Source organism: Ochotona princeps, chromosome 11 (genome assembly GCF_030435755.1).
Source record: "Ochotona princeps isolate mOchPri1 chromosome 11, mOchPri1.hap1, whole genome shotgun sequence".
Lineage (NCBI taxonomy): Eukaryota > Metazoa > Chordata > Mammalia > Lagomorpha > Ochotonidae > Ochotona > Ochotona princeps.
The window spans coordinates 5547250-5559797 of NC_080842.1; the positions used below are offsets into that span (position 1 = coordinate 5547250).

The 12548-nt window shown below is 40.9% G+C and overlaps 2 protein-coding genes across 6 annotated transcripts in view; both read left to right on the forward strand.

The window, feature by feature from the left end:
- Positions 1 to 3998, forward strand: part of LOC101521203 (A disintegrin and metallopeptidase domain 3-like) — a 91801-nt gene extending 87803 nt beyond the window's left edge. For all 3 annotated transcript variants that reach the window (XM_058669790.1, XM_058669788.1, XM_058669789.1), the window contains 2 exons: positions 1342 to 1392; positions 3827 to 3998. In XM_058669790.1, coding sequence (XP_058525773.1) covers positions 1342 to 1390 — 49 coding nt within the window. In that variant the 3' untranslated portion in view covers positions 1391 to 1392; positions 3827 to 3998. The remainder of the gene's footprint in view (positions 1 to 1341; positions 1393 to 3826) is intronic.
- A 1628-nt stretch (positions 3999 to 5626) lies between these two features.
- Positions 5627 to 12548, forward strand: part of ADAM18 (ADAM metallopeptidase domain 18) — an 83022-nt gene continuing 76100 nt past the window's right edge. The window contains exons 1-3 of one of the 3 annotated variants that reach the window (XM_058669785.1): positions 5627 to 5962; positions 6462 to 6538; positions 12260 to 12315. In XM_058669785.1, the coding sequence (XP_058525768.1) occupies positions 5908 to 5962; positions 6462 to 6538; positions 12260 to 12315 (188 nt within the window). In that variant the 5' untranslated portion in view covers positions 5627 to 5907. Of the gene's footprint in view, positions 5963 to 6461; positions 6539 to 12259; positions 12316 to 12548 lie in introns of those variants that run through there. The other 2 variants (XM_058669786.1, XM_058669787.1) reach the window with 2 other exon arrangements.

Consider the following 12548-nt stretch of genomic DNA (forward strand, 5'->3'; position numbering starts at 1 on the left):
GCCCTGCCATTCCACGCGCTCAGCAGGTGACACACACAGTCAGGGAAGCAAGGCTGGGACTAGACATGTGGGCGGCTAGACCAACTGGAGCCGGCACAGAATGAGGGAGACAGTACTGTTCCTATGTCTATAAAAAGTAATTCAGGTATTGCACAGGTTATTTTTTTTAATTTCACATAACAATGTCAAACATGGTTTTCTCAGTGAATGTTGAGGGAGAGTAAGAACACACCTAAAGGAGAGATACATGGGTTTCATTTGGTGCAACATGTCAATGGCTATTTTTCAGGAATGCTGGTGGACACAAAACCATGATTAAAATGTTCATCGATGACTCTATTCATAAAATTAGGATATTAAAAAAATCTAACATATGTTGAAATTCAGGGCAACAATTGGACTCTTTATAATGATATTTGCATAATCAAATTAGTGTCAGTTGACTTCATGAAAGGAGAACTGGCAGAAGTCTTCCTGGTGCTCTCACTGAAGAGCCCACCTCGTGACACCAGTAGTTGCTGAAAGTGATTCAGACACTTGGAAAACTATCGTGGGAAGGACTCGTTAGCTATGAATGACAAAAGGAGGTTACGATAGGCCTAAGTGTCACAGCGGCCATGACTGATGTCAGGGTTCAAGGCCTGAACAAATGGAGGTCATGAGCTGTTGGTTTAGGATTGAATCAGTTCTTATTCTCCTTTCAATCTCTCCACAATGACTGGCCTGCTTCAAATTGCTCTGACACATCTATTCCAACCACTTCTACATCAGCTTCTAAAGAAAATACTGATAATCTGTGCGCAGCCAGTGTCCCGATGTCTGTCAGTCCATTCTTTCTAGACAGAAGAGTTGTGCGTGAGTTTACAAGTCCAAGTATGGAGCTCAAACCCGTTCTTATCATGTGTGGTCCTGAGTTGTAGCCGTGAACTAGGAACCAGGAGACGGATCCTCCCTGCCCACATTCACTATGGTGAACTCTGGTGTTCCTAAGCTGGCACGCGGGCTCTCTGCACACCACTATGATGAGAAGCTATGTCAGCCTACAATTTAGTGCACAATTAAAGGATCTCATTAACAACAGTGATAAGGAGGACTGCTGGATAGAACTGACTGCATGAGAAGTTAAAACAAAGTTTATCATCTCTACAATTCAGAGAAAAGTGAGAAAAGATCAAACACCCAAACATATAGAAAGCACAGAATGTATTCTATATAAATATAGTCTATATAAGTGAATTAGCACACTTTTAACTTTTTATTTATTTGATTTTCTTGCTATAGCTCAAGACTGCCATGTTTCCTTATCCTAAAAATCAAAATATGTTCTCATTGTTTATACAGATCATTAACGGAAGAAAGTAGTGGTAACAGCAGTGAGTCATGGAATTAAAGGTAAATTGAAAGCATAAAATTATTGATGAATCATGTGGTAATCATGAAGTCCTTGTAGATCTTCAGCTACCCCTAGCTTCAGGAAACTACTGCCATACTTCATCCCCCAATGTTATTTGCTATTCTCACATGACAAAGCTAAGCATAAGATAACGATTCAAATATTGATTCTGTTAGGTTCATTTGGCCATATTGAATGTCAATTAATATCTGCCTGAGAGTTGTTATGCAATCATCTCTTTACAACAAGAAACTAGCCTGGATAGATATTATGTGTTACCTTGAATAACTTCCAAAAAAACTCATATTTCCTGCTCCTTCAGTTAAGGTTTTGATAAGTAGACTCATGTACATTGTCTTCCATGATTTATATTTCTTCCATTCTAGAACTCCATTGGTATTGCTATGCTTCCTTAGGAAGCAAGCAAATGGTCAGGCAGAATTTAAATAACTTCTCCAAAGTTCAGAATCTTTGTAAGGTTTGGAGTTGGAGTCTAAGGCAACTAGATAACACAGTTTACAGTCTTGAGAATACTTCTTAAACACACAGTCGAAGAAAACAACTGGGGTTGCTAGATGGGATGATGATTGAGGGGTTCTTACATCTCTGGCAAATTCTGAAATGTACCTTTTTTTTCTATCATGAAATGAAAAAAAAATGAGAATCAATGCATGTATTTTAGAGTTCTAATGTATTTATGTAAAAAATACTAATAATTTGGCTGTGTCACTGGGAATCATTGGAAAAATGTCCCTCCAAATCAGGGGTGCCAGTCTTCCAGCACGTTGTATCTGACTCTGACAGCTAAGTCAATCTGTTTGTTTGTTCCTGTGTCACTAAGTGCGGGGGCAGGGACAGGGCGAGATAAGAACCAGGCCCCAGCATTCCCTACTTTGAACTTCAAACATCCCATCTAAAATTGCACAACCCTGAGGCCGGTGTTTTGGTTCAACTGGTAACATTTCTCCCTGCAATGCTGACCTCCCTATGGACACTGGTTCAAGTCTCAGCTGCTCCATTTATGATTTAGTTCCTTGCTAATATGCCTGGGAGGGTTGCTGCACCATGTGGGAGACCCTGATGGAGTTCCAGGCTCTTTGCTCATCCTGGCCTAGCTGAAACCCTTGTGGATGAACTAGAGAATGAAAGACTTCTTTCTCTCATTCTCTGTAAGTCTGCTTTGTAAAGTAGTCAGTAAATCTATACTAAGGGGGAAAAACCCTATGGCACTCACTGTGCAAGTGTTTACACCAGAAATCGATGCAGATCTTTCTGATTTCAAAAACAAAACAAATCCATCTTGCATGGGTAAATGTCTGGCAGAATTTCCCATGCATATTTCTAAGTTAAAAAAAAAATCTATCCCCAAATGTGAGATGAACATCAGTGAATACCAGTTCATCTGAAACAAAGCTAGCCAAAAGACTGTAAGTAAATCAAAGAAAGATGCTCAGGTCGGATTTTGGAGGCCTCAGAAGACTTCTGACACCTTACTGTGAGTGAAAGAAGGAAGCTATGGGAGATTTGGACTCCATGTAGTTGATTTGCATATTAATAGAGGATGTAAGGTTTTTTTGTTTTGTTTCCTTTTAAAGCTAGTCTCTTTGTGGGTCAAGAAATAGAGAAGTTGATGAACTATTCCAGGAGATGAGGGATATAGCTGAAGTCATCCTGAGGTGATTTGAGGGAGCTTTGTCATGACATGTGAGTTTTACAATTGCACTGGAAGAAGGTAAGGGGAAGAGGATTCAGCCAGATGAGGTGATTGGACAAACAGCTGAGACACTCTCCACTAGATGGCTGAGAGAAGACTGCATATGCAGGAAAGGTCAAGGGAGGGCAGGATCAGATGGGAAGATATAAGCCCAGACCCAGTTTTAGAGAAACGGGACAAGTGCAATCAGTGTGCTGACTGGCTGGGTGTACTTGGGTTAGGAAAAAATGACAGCCGTATCTGGTAAAGTGGACAGTGGTGGGTGAAGTGGAGAATGAAGAATGAGTTCAGATTCAGAAATTATTATGTGAAACTCCTGTTAGAAATGTGCAGAATGTTTTTGGAGGTATTCTGCCTCTACAGAAAAAAAAATAGGCAAATAGTAGTTACTCCTGTTTCCTCCTCATGGATTCACATCATTGGTTTCCTCTGTTACACAAGGGGTGATTCTCTAGTATAAAGAGCTTGGGAACAAAACCCCTGAGTTTCCACTGACAATGTTATCTTCTCATGTGGCTAGTGCAAGCTACTGATGAAAAAGAAACAATGCTTCACAAATGTCCTGGAAAACAAAAACTGAAAAACAGGGATTTCAGTATCTCCAGGGTTTTTGCTGTTGTACTTGTAGTTTGTCTTTTTGTTTTTGTACTAATTGATTACTGCCCTATAGTTGCTAATTATGAAATTTAAGCATTTCTACATTTCTGTTTCCCTCACAGTCACTAATCCGTAACAGCAGAAACAATAGACTGGAGGAAGGATATGACCAAGAATCACTGCTAACTGCATTGACTCAAGAATGAAAAACCGTGTCTGGCTTGGCTTTCCTTTAGTTGTGACTTTCAGGTTTCACTTCCACTAAAGAAAATAAATCCTGCGACTGTGAGTGAACAAAGCCATGCTTGTTGGTTTTCTGTTGTAAATGTTCAGTGGGAAATAAGATTTGCCCTGGAAGCTGTTAGTTAGAGTAAGAACCATTCCCATTGTTGCTGCCCCCTGCAGATGTTCATGGCCTTGCTAATATCCCCTGCCCCTCTCCAACAACTGGTGAGTCCTCTGTCCTTCCATCACAGGCTTTGGGATGGACAATGAAACAGAGCCTGGATATGGGCATCTCCAGAGCTTCCAGGTGGCCCCTGCCTTCGCTTCCATCTTGCAGGGGTTGCTCTAAGTGTGTTCTTGGTCAAGGGCATCTGTCCTGTCTCCGGTGAATGCTTCCTGGACCCAGTGTAAACTGAGAACCCATGAGGTTCTTGTGGTCCTTTGGGGGATCCACACATCAGTCCCCACTGAAGCTGGGCTTCCCTGGGTAGGCTTTCTTTGCTGTAATCCCCCTTCTCCCACCTTTCTTGCTGAAGTGGCTGCACCGTGACTTGCTTCACAGCATTGTATCTGGAGTTTGACCAGGACCTACAGGGCCTGCATCACAAAGCTAAGAAATTCCTGGGCAAGAGATGGATGAACAAGATCCATTGGTCATTTCCCAGTGCCCATCCACTGATGCCAATGAATGAGGAAAAAGTAGTGTATCCCTCTGTTGGAGTAACTTCCGTGTCAGAAGGGGTCAGGCCTTGCAACACCATGGATAAGCCTTGACACTGGCCGAGCAGATCACAGACCATTCATTTATGTGACATGGGAGAGAGCATGGCTTTCTCTGGAGGTGAGATTAGTTTGATAGCGGTTTAAGGCTCGGAGTGGAAATGGGGTAGCGGTGGAAGTGAAGGTGGACAGGAGCAGAGGTTATAGATCTAAGGCGTGTAAGTGATTCTCATGTTCCGACTCACTCCCCAGACGCCTTCAGGCGTCAGTGAAGTTCAAGCTACTCAAACAACCTCTGCTGTCTTCCAGGGTACACATTAGCGTCTAACTGAGAATTTAGAACATGAAACCTAGACTGAAATGCAGGCTGCTGTGGTTCCACGTAGCGTTTCACTGACTATGTCAAAACCCACCACAATTGTTCAGGTTACATGAGTCAAATGGGAGGCTGCTGAGTGATATCTCAATGAGAGTGTTTCCAAAAGGCACTCCTGGGATGATTCTTGCAGAACCTTGTCTCTCATCCATGACTGCTCACACAGTCGGGGCTGTTGTGTCCACTGCTTGCATTAGTTCCCCCATCTCTTAGCTTCTGTCTTTCAGGCATACAAACATCTGAAGGACACGGGTTTCAGTTTTGCAACTGTTGGAACAATTCATCCGGGGTACACAGAGGAAGCCCGGTGTGTGACAGGTGAGTAGAGAAGATAGTTGCATGAACGTTCAGGGAGCAGTTAGTGAGTTTCTCTTCTACACTGAATCAGTGTTCCACTTTGTCCTTGTCTTGCTGTCTCTCCCATCTCTAAAGCGCGTAGCTGTGCTTAGAGTAGCTGTTAACAAGACAGGTGACTTACACCTTAATGCTTCGGTGTGTCTTTGCAATAATGCTATAACAAAGATACACAGTTGCCGAGTGAGTTATGATCAGCAGTGAGGAATTGCTACTTAGAACAGATTAAAATGGCTAAGTTTTTCCACCTGGTCCAGTATCGTCAGTAAGGCCTTCCAGGAAAGTGAACTGCCAAGTTCCCCCCTGCAGAGGTAAATCATCTCACCTATGGGAAGCTAAAATCAATCCCGGGGATTTTGAACCTCTTACACTTCTTTACGACAAATCAGTCCTCCACTCTGGAGCTTGAGGGGCGGTACTACCTGCCCAAGTGTCCCAGGACTGCAGGGCTCAGGCCACACCCGCGAGCTTCAGCATGGCTCAACGGTCGTCCGCCTGGGCCGTGCTCTCTGCGCTCCGGCCAGAACAATGCTGCTTCTCCTCACACTGCTCGCTGGACTTGGAGAGCTGCACGCCCTCCTGAGTAAGTCCTCTAGCAGCCTCCTCTCCGTGCTCCTTCGGTGATGCAGCAGGGCTGGGTCCGTTCTCAGCTCTCAGCCATACCTCACAACCTTTCCTGGATTCCCCATGCCACCGCACACCCCAAAGCCCGATAGAGAAACCGAGGTCTCCCGCGGAGGCGTCTAGACTGACACTCAGCGCCAGCAGCTGACACTCAGCCAGGGCGGTCCCGAGGCTGTGATGGGACACACAGGTGGGTGGATGGCCCGCAACGTGTTCACTTGGGAGCTGAAGAAACCAGGTTCCTCTGGGCCCCTAAAATGTCATTGTGTCTGTCCTTGAACAGACGTTGAAAACCGTGCTTAAAACAGTGTGCCGCAAAAAGGCTGTGCATCATTTTAGACTACTGTGGATGCAGATTTTCAGCTAAAGCTTGGCTGAAATAAAAAACAAACAAACAAACAAACAACAACGAAAAAAAATTAGGAAACTTTCCACTACATACCGTGTTCTCACTGCAGATTCCGGAGGAGTATTCCTGCACGTCACAGTTCCACGGCGGGTGAGGTCGGATGAAAGCAGAGCTTCAGACAGGAAGGTAAAGGATGCCTGAGGTTCGTGCGGTTAAGTCTGTGTGGATTCACCTGTGTAGCAGGTGGGACGCCGCGGTTCGGTGTTCTGCAGCCAAAGCACAGCGTTCTCAATGGATCTGGCACTGCTGTGTCCACCTGACCTCTCCTTGCCCCTGATCTTCATCGTTGCCAATACACCTCATCGGCACTGATTGGTTTCCTCACAGAAAACCAACCTCTTTGACATGTGCACTGCACAAAGCTCCTGTGTAAGCATGAAAAAAAGTGTTACCAAATACTAAATGACAACACCGATGGTCTTAAGTGCAATTTCCATGTGCTGAGTTTGACACAGAACGAGTAGCAGTGTCTAAGGGAAGGAAGGAAGGAAGGGAGGAGGGGAGAGAGGAAAGGAAGAAAGGAAGGAAGGAAGAAAAAAGGGAGGAAAAAACAAAGGAAGGAGGGAGGGAAGGAAGGAGAAATAAATGAAGAGGTTGCCTCATTATGTGAAAAAAATTAAATTGCAGAATTATGTAAATTAGATTAAAATGTTGTTTATGATCATTAACTGGAAAATGACTCTCAGCTAGACAAAGAGTGATGAAATTGAAAGCATTTGACCTTGAATGTTGTCTTGAATACTCCAAGTTGATACAATATATAGATTACATTGCAAACTGAAGCAGACATCACTGGAGTTTAGATGTTCATGTGGTTAAAAGACGCCATTCCTCTAAACGTTGTTTTTTCACGTTGAGAAAAACATTTTAGAAATAAAAGTTAAAAAATAATAATTCAGCCTACAATATTAGAATACATTGTAATCGATCATGAACAATATTTAAACTTACACACTGAACAATTACACTAAAAGTAAAATTTGAAATGATGTTATATTCACCTACAACACTCTCAGTTAATTCTCACACTAACTATCTGAAGGAGGATGTCTGTACAGGTGGCTACAGACATACATGTAAATGTCTATAAAATATTTATTCCTCATACATCCACTTTTCCAGAAAGAAATCAGGACATAGGCAGGACTGTTTCTGTTTAACGTGGACTACAATTCCAGCACAATAAGCTGTTTTCTGAAAAATCATTCATCAGTCATTTTCTTGCACTCTTTCATGATTTTTGTGTAACACATTACAATTGAATGATTACTTTTAACATTCAAATCATCTACTACTTGCCAAAAGATACAGAAACACCATAGGATGTGAAATGGTTTTACTACAGAAATCATGAAGAGAGAAATATTTGTCTACTACAGTCTCTTAGTTTGTATGAAAGTATTGAGGCCATTTTAACTTTGATAAAATACCTTCGAATGTCAAGTAAAGCCATGATGTTAAAGAGTAACTCTAAATTAGGGAATTGAAAGCTGAGTCTAAATGAAGCGATTGGATAATCCTAAAAATCAGAAGCTCTGGGCTCTGATAAGGTACTGTGACCTGGAAATCTGTGTCCCTTTACCATGGAAGAATCCCATTCATAGCCTCAGTTTGTTTTCCATCACTGATGCAACCACTCTGGGTAGGAGGCTAGTGGAAGGGGGTATGACTGACCAAGCCTGCTGCTGAATACTCCACTTAGCAAATGATGCTGAAAGTATTTACCCTCTTAACAAGTTTGACACAATGTGGTCAGGCCTTTTGGGTGTGTACCCAGGAGTAGCATTGCTGGATCTTATGCAAATGTGTTTCCAGTTTTTAATGGAATGTCCACACTGCTGCGAAGGCAAGCATGTTGATGTACATCTCCACAAACAAGTGTATAATAGTTTCTTTTTCATCACATCCTCACCAGCCATGGTTGAGCTCTGCTTCTGGATGATAACCGTTCAGACTGATCATCGTGATAGCTCAGCATAGTTTTGACTTGTGTTACCCTCACGGCTAATAATACTGAGTATAAGATACTACAATGCAAATAAGTTAAGTTCATCTTTATACAAAATTCATTTTCTTTTCTTTTTTTTTCCTTCTGTCATCTTATGGTAGAGGACCAGATACCGTCTGAATTATTTTAAAGGTTCCTTTTATTTACTTGAAAGAAGAAACAGAAAAGGTGGCAAGAGAATCAAATCTTCAATCGCTGATTTATTCCTTATATGGCTGTGGCTGGGCCAGCCTGAAGCAGGGAACCAATAGCTTCATGTCCTCCACATGGGTACTAGGTGTCCAGTTGCTTTTCCAGGAGCACAGATAGAGAGCTGGACCAGCAGTGTAGCAGCAGTGAGTCCAACCAGCCTCCATACCGGATGCAGATTAACACAGGTTAACTTCTGTGCCACAGCACAAGCCTTGCCTCCTCAATTGTATTAGGCATTCTGCTCACAGAATGCTGTTAGTCACCACGGTCTCTAGAGTACAGAGAAGGCTGTAAGAACAAGATACGAACTTATTGAATTATCAGTTATGATATGCTGACATGACGGTACACTTCAGCCACCACTAATGGGTCGTAAATAAAGAATAGCCAAGCTGGGCCAGCACAAACCTGGGAGCGAAGCGCTTCTTCCTGATCCTCCACATGGGGGCAGGAACCTAAAGCCTTGGGCCGTCTGCTTTCCCAGACACATTAGCAAAATGCTGGCTAGGAAGTTGAGCAACCAGAATTAGAACCAATGCCCATATGAGATGCCGGCACTACTGGGGGCACTTAACCTACTGTGCCCACTCTAGCTTCATCTTAGCTGCTATGCCAAACATCCATTCTGAGGAAGCATGTTTTTATTTATAAGTAATTAAATTTTATATTTGATGGAAAGCATCATCAAAGCCACCTAGTCTTGGATTTTGCTTTCTTTGATACTTTTGCTGTTATCACTAAACTGTCTTATTATTTGGATATATGTTCGTAGTTTTTAAGGATTTAATTATCTTTATTGGGAAGGTCGAAAAAAGGAGAGAGAGATCTTTCACCCACTGGTTCACGCCTGTTGCTGTGACAACCAGAGCTCACCTGACCCGAAGCCAGGAGTTTCGTCTGGGTCTCCCACATGCATATAGGTCGCCAAGATCTTGGATTATCTTCCGCTGCTTTTCCCAGGCCATAAGCAGAGCTGGGTCAGAAATGGAGCAGCCAGGACACAAACCAGAATCCATATGGGTGCCGGGGCAATAGATGGCAGGTGATACTGTACTGACTCCACTGTTTTTATATGAAGTATGGACATCTATAATATACATAGATTTTATTTATATTTATATCATTTATATTTTATAATCATTATGGACATAAAATAATATATTTTCATTATTATGTTATGTCATTTGCATTTAAGTTATTTGTTTTACATTGATATATGCATTGATATAATACATGTTGGCATATGTATCATGTATAGTATATTTACATAAATACATAGTATATGTTTAGTATAGTAAACATATATAGTATGTTACATGGTATATATTTATGAATTGTATATACTGCATGCCACATTTATATAATTTATATTTCTATGAGTATATAACATGATATATGACATGATGTATATTATAATATGCATATGTATGATACTTATGTAAATATTTATCATATATAAAATGTAATATTCATTATAGTTGCTCCATCATGTATATCACCATTTTAGAGTTTGCATGTCGACCGTATATAATTGTTATCTTATAGATTTATATATTACATGTAATATAAATTGCAATATTTATATGTATAAAATTTCTATATCTAAATTTTATGATTTATTTGTAATAGGTATGTATTTTTGGGAAATTAGTGATTTCCTTTGTTTTTTTTTAATATTTTGCCTATTTTTATTTGTGATATTCTCAATTCTTTTGATTTCTGTAGCACCAGCTGTAATATCTGTTCTGCCTGATTTTACTTCAATATCTCTTTTTTTAAACCTAGTTCATCCAATTAAGAATGAACATTTTCTTGATATTTTCAGAAAGTTCTTACCATTTTCTGTTTTTCTTTTCTTTTTTGTCTTTTATCTTTGTATTTGCCTTTTTAAGGGAACTATTGGTTTAGCTCTTTTGAGTTTCCTTCAGATATAAAATAAAGTTTTGATTTTAGATCTCCTTTTTTTAAAAGTGTTTATTTATTGTTGGAAAAGCAGATCTACAGAGAGAAGGAGACAGAGAGAAAGATCTTCCATCCACTGGTTCACTCCCCCAAATGGCTGCAACAGTGGGAGCTTAGCCAATATGAACGCAGAAGCCAAGGGCTTCTTCCGGGTCTCCCATGCTGGTGCAAGGTCCCAAAGCTTTGACCTATTGTCCAGTGCTTTCCCAGGCCACAAGCAGAGAGCTATGTGGGAACTAGAGCAGCTGGGACATGAACTAGTGCCCTTAGGGGATCCTGGCACTTGGAGGTGGAGGATTAGTCAGCTAAGCTGTCTCGCTGGGCCCTCTCCTTTGATATTATAAACTTTTCCTGCTACAGTCTTTCCTTTTTCAAATGTCTTAATGCATTCCCATGTATGTTTTGTTTTTCTTTTCATTTCATTTGCATTTCATTTATCTCAAACTTCTCTTTTTCTTCAATTCTTTAAAAATGATTTTGGTCTTTTTGTCTGTTTTGGGTTTCATTTGTGTGTGTGTATTTATACCTATATGTACATTTATGCATATATCTTATGTTATACATATATAAATACATAATCTATACAATACTGCCTCTCTGAAGGATAATAAATGACTTGATCTTAACATGAATGGTGCACAAACAACATGTTCTGCCCGGGTTAGTAGCTGGCCTCTGAAAGAGACAAAGCATTCGGTTAAGATTCTCTGATGTCTCATGAACCACAACCAGGACCATTTCCCTTAAGGTCTAGAATTAGGCTTTTTGTGGCCTTGGTCACCCACGTGCCAGTACACACAGATGCCGGCTTATACGTTGCTGTGCTTCTCAGGTGTTCCCACTCAGTAGCAGTGCTACTCAGTTTTTCTGTACCGGGCCTGCACACTCTGTTCCATTTTAGATTCAAAGGTCTAATCTGAAATTGGTATGTGTGTTAAAGGAATTGTGACTTGCAGCAAACCGGGGCACGGTCGAGTCAGTCCTACTCTGGGAAGCCAAACCATAGGCTGATGAACATTGTTACCACTTCCATCCCTGAAGGTGCTGCTTGTTTTTTCACTGACTGTTCATCCATTCATCATTTTATATTTTACATGTTAATAGTTACTAAAGTGCATGTATCATCAATTCAGATATGACATGTTAATAGTTGTTAAGGGGGGGCCAGCACGATGGCTCACCTTGCCAGCTCTGGATCCCATATGAACACCGGTACATGTCCAAGCTGCTCCACTTCCTATCCAACTCCCTGATTATGGCCTGGAAACGCAGTAGAGGATGGCCCCAAACCTTGAGACCTTGCACTTGCATGGCAGACCTGGAAGAAACTCCTGGCTCCTGGCTTCATATTGGTTCAGCTCTGGCTGTTGTATCCATTTGGAGAGTGAACCAGTGGATGGAAGATTTTTCCCTCTTTCTCTCCTTCTGTACAAAAATTTGATCTTCCTTTGCACTAAAAATAAATAAATCTTTAGAAAAATAGTCATTAAATAACTCTGTTAGATGCATAGATATTTATGCATATGTATATATACGTGCACAGATATTACTTATGGTTTTATATAACTGGAAGCAATTATTATGACACTGATAATCCTAACACTTTCAGTGCATTTCATTTTTGATAAGACTACCACCATGCTTATACCTGATCTACTAAGTCACCTTTATTTTCTTTATTTTAGGTGACTTATATCATTACAATTGATGGGGAACCTTGCACCCTGCATCTCAGAAAACAGTAAGACGTGATTTTCCCGCTAAAAAACAGGCAATTTTGTGTTTAAGTTTTGCGTAGCATTTAAATGGTGAAATTGAACATTCTGATGTCCTACTGCTGGAAAATTAAAGCAGCGGCATCCTTTTCATCATGTATTAATTATATGTTATGTATCAATTATGTACTTAACTGTAACAACTTCGTTGAAGGTATTTTACATATGAAATACACCAAAGTGTAAAATCCCACCTTTT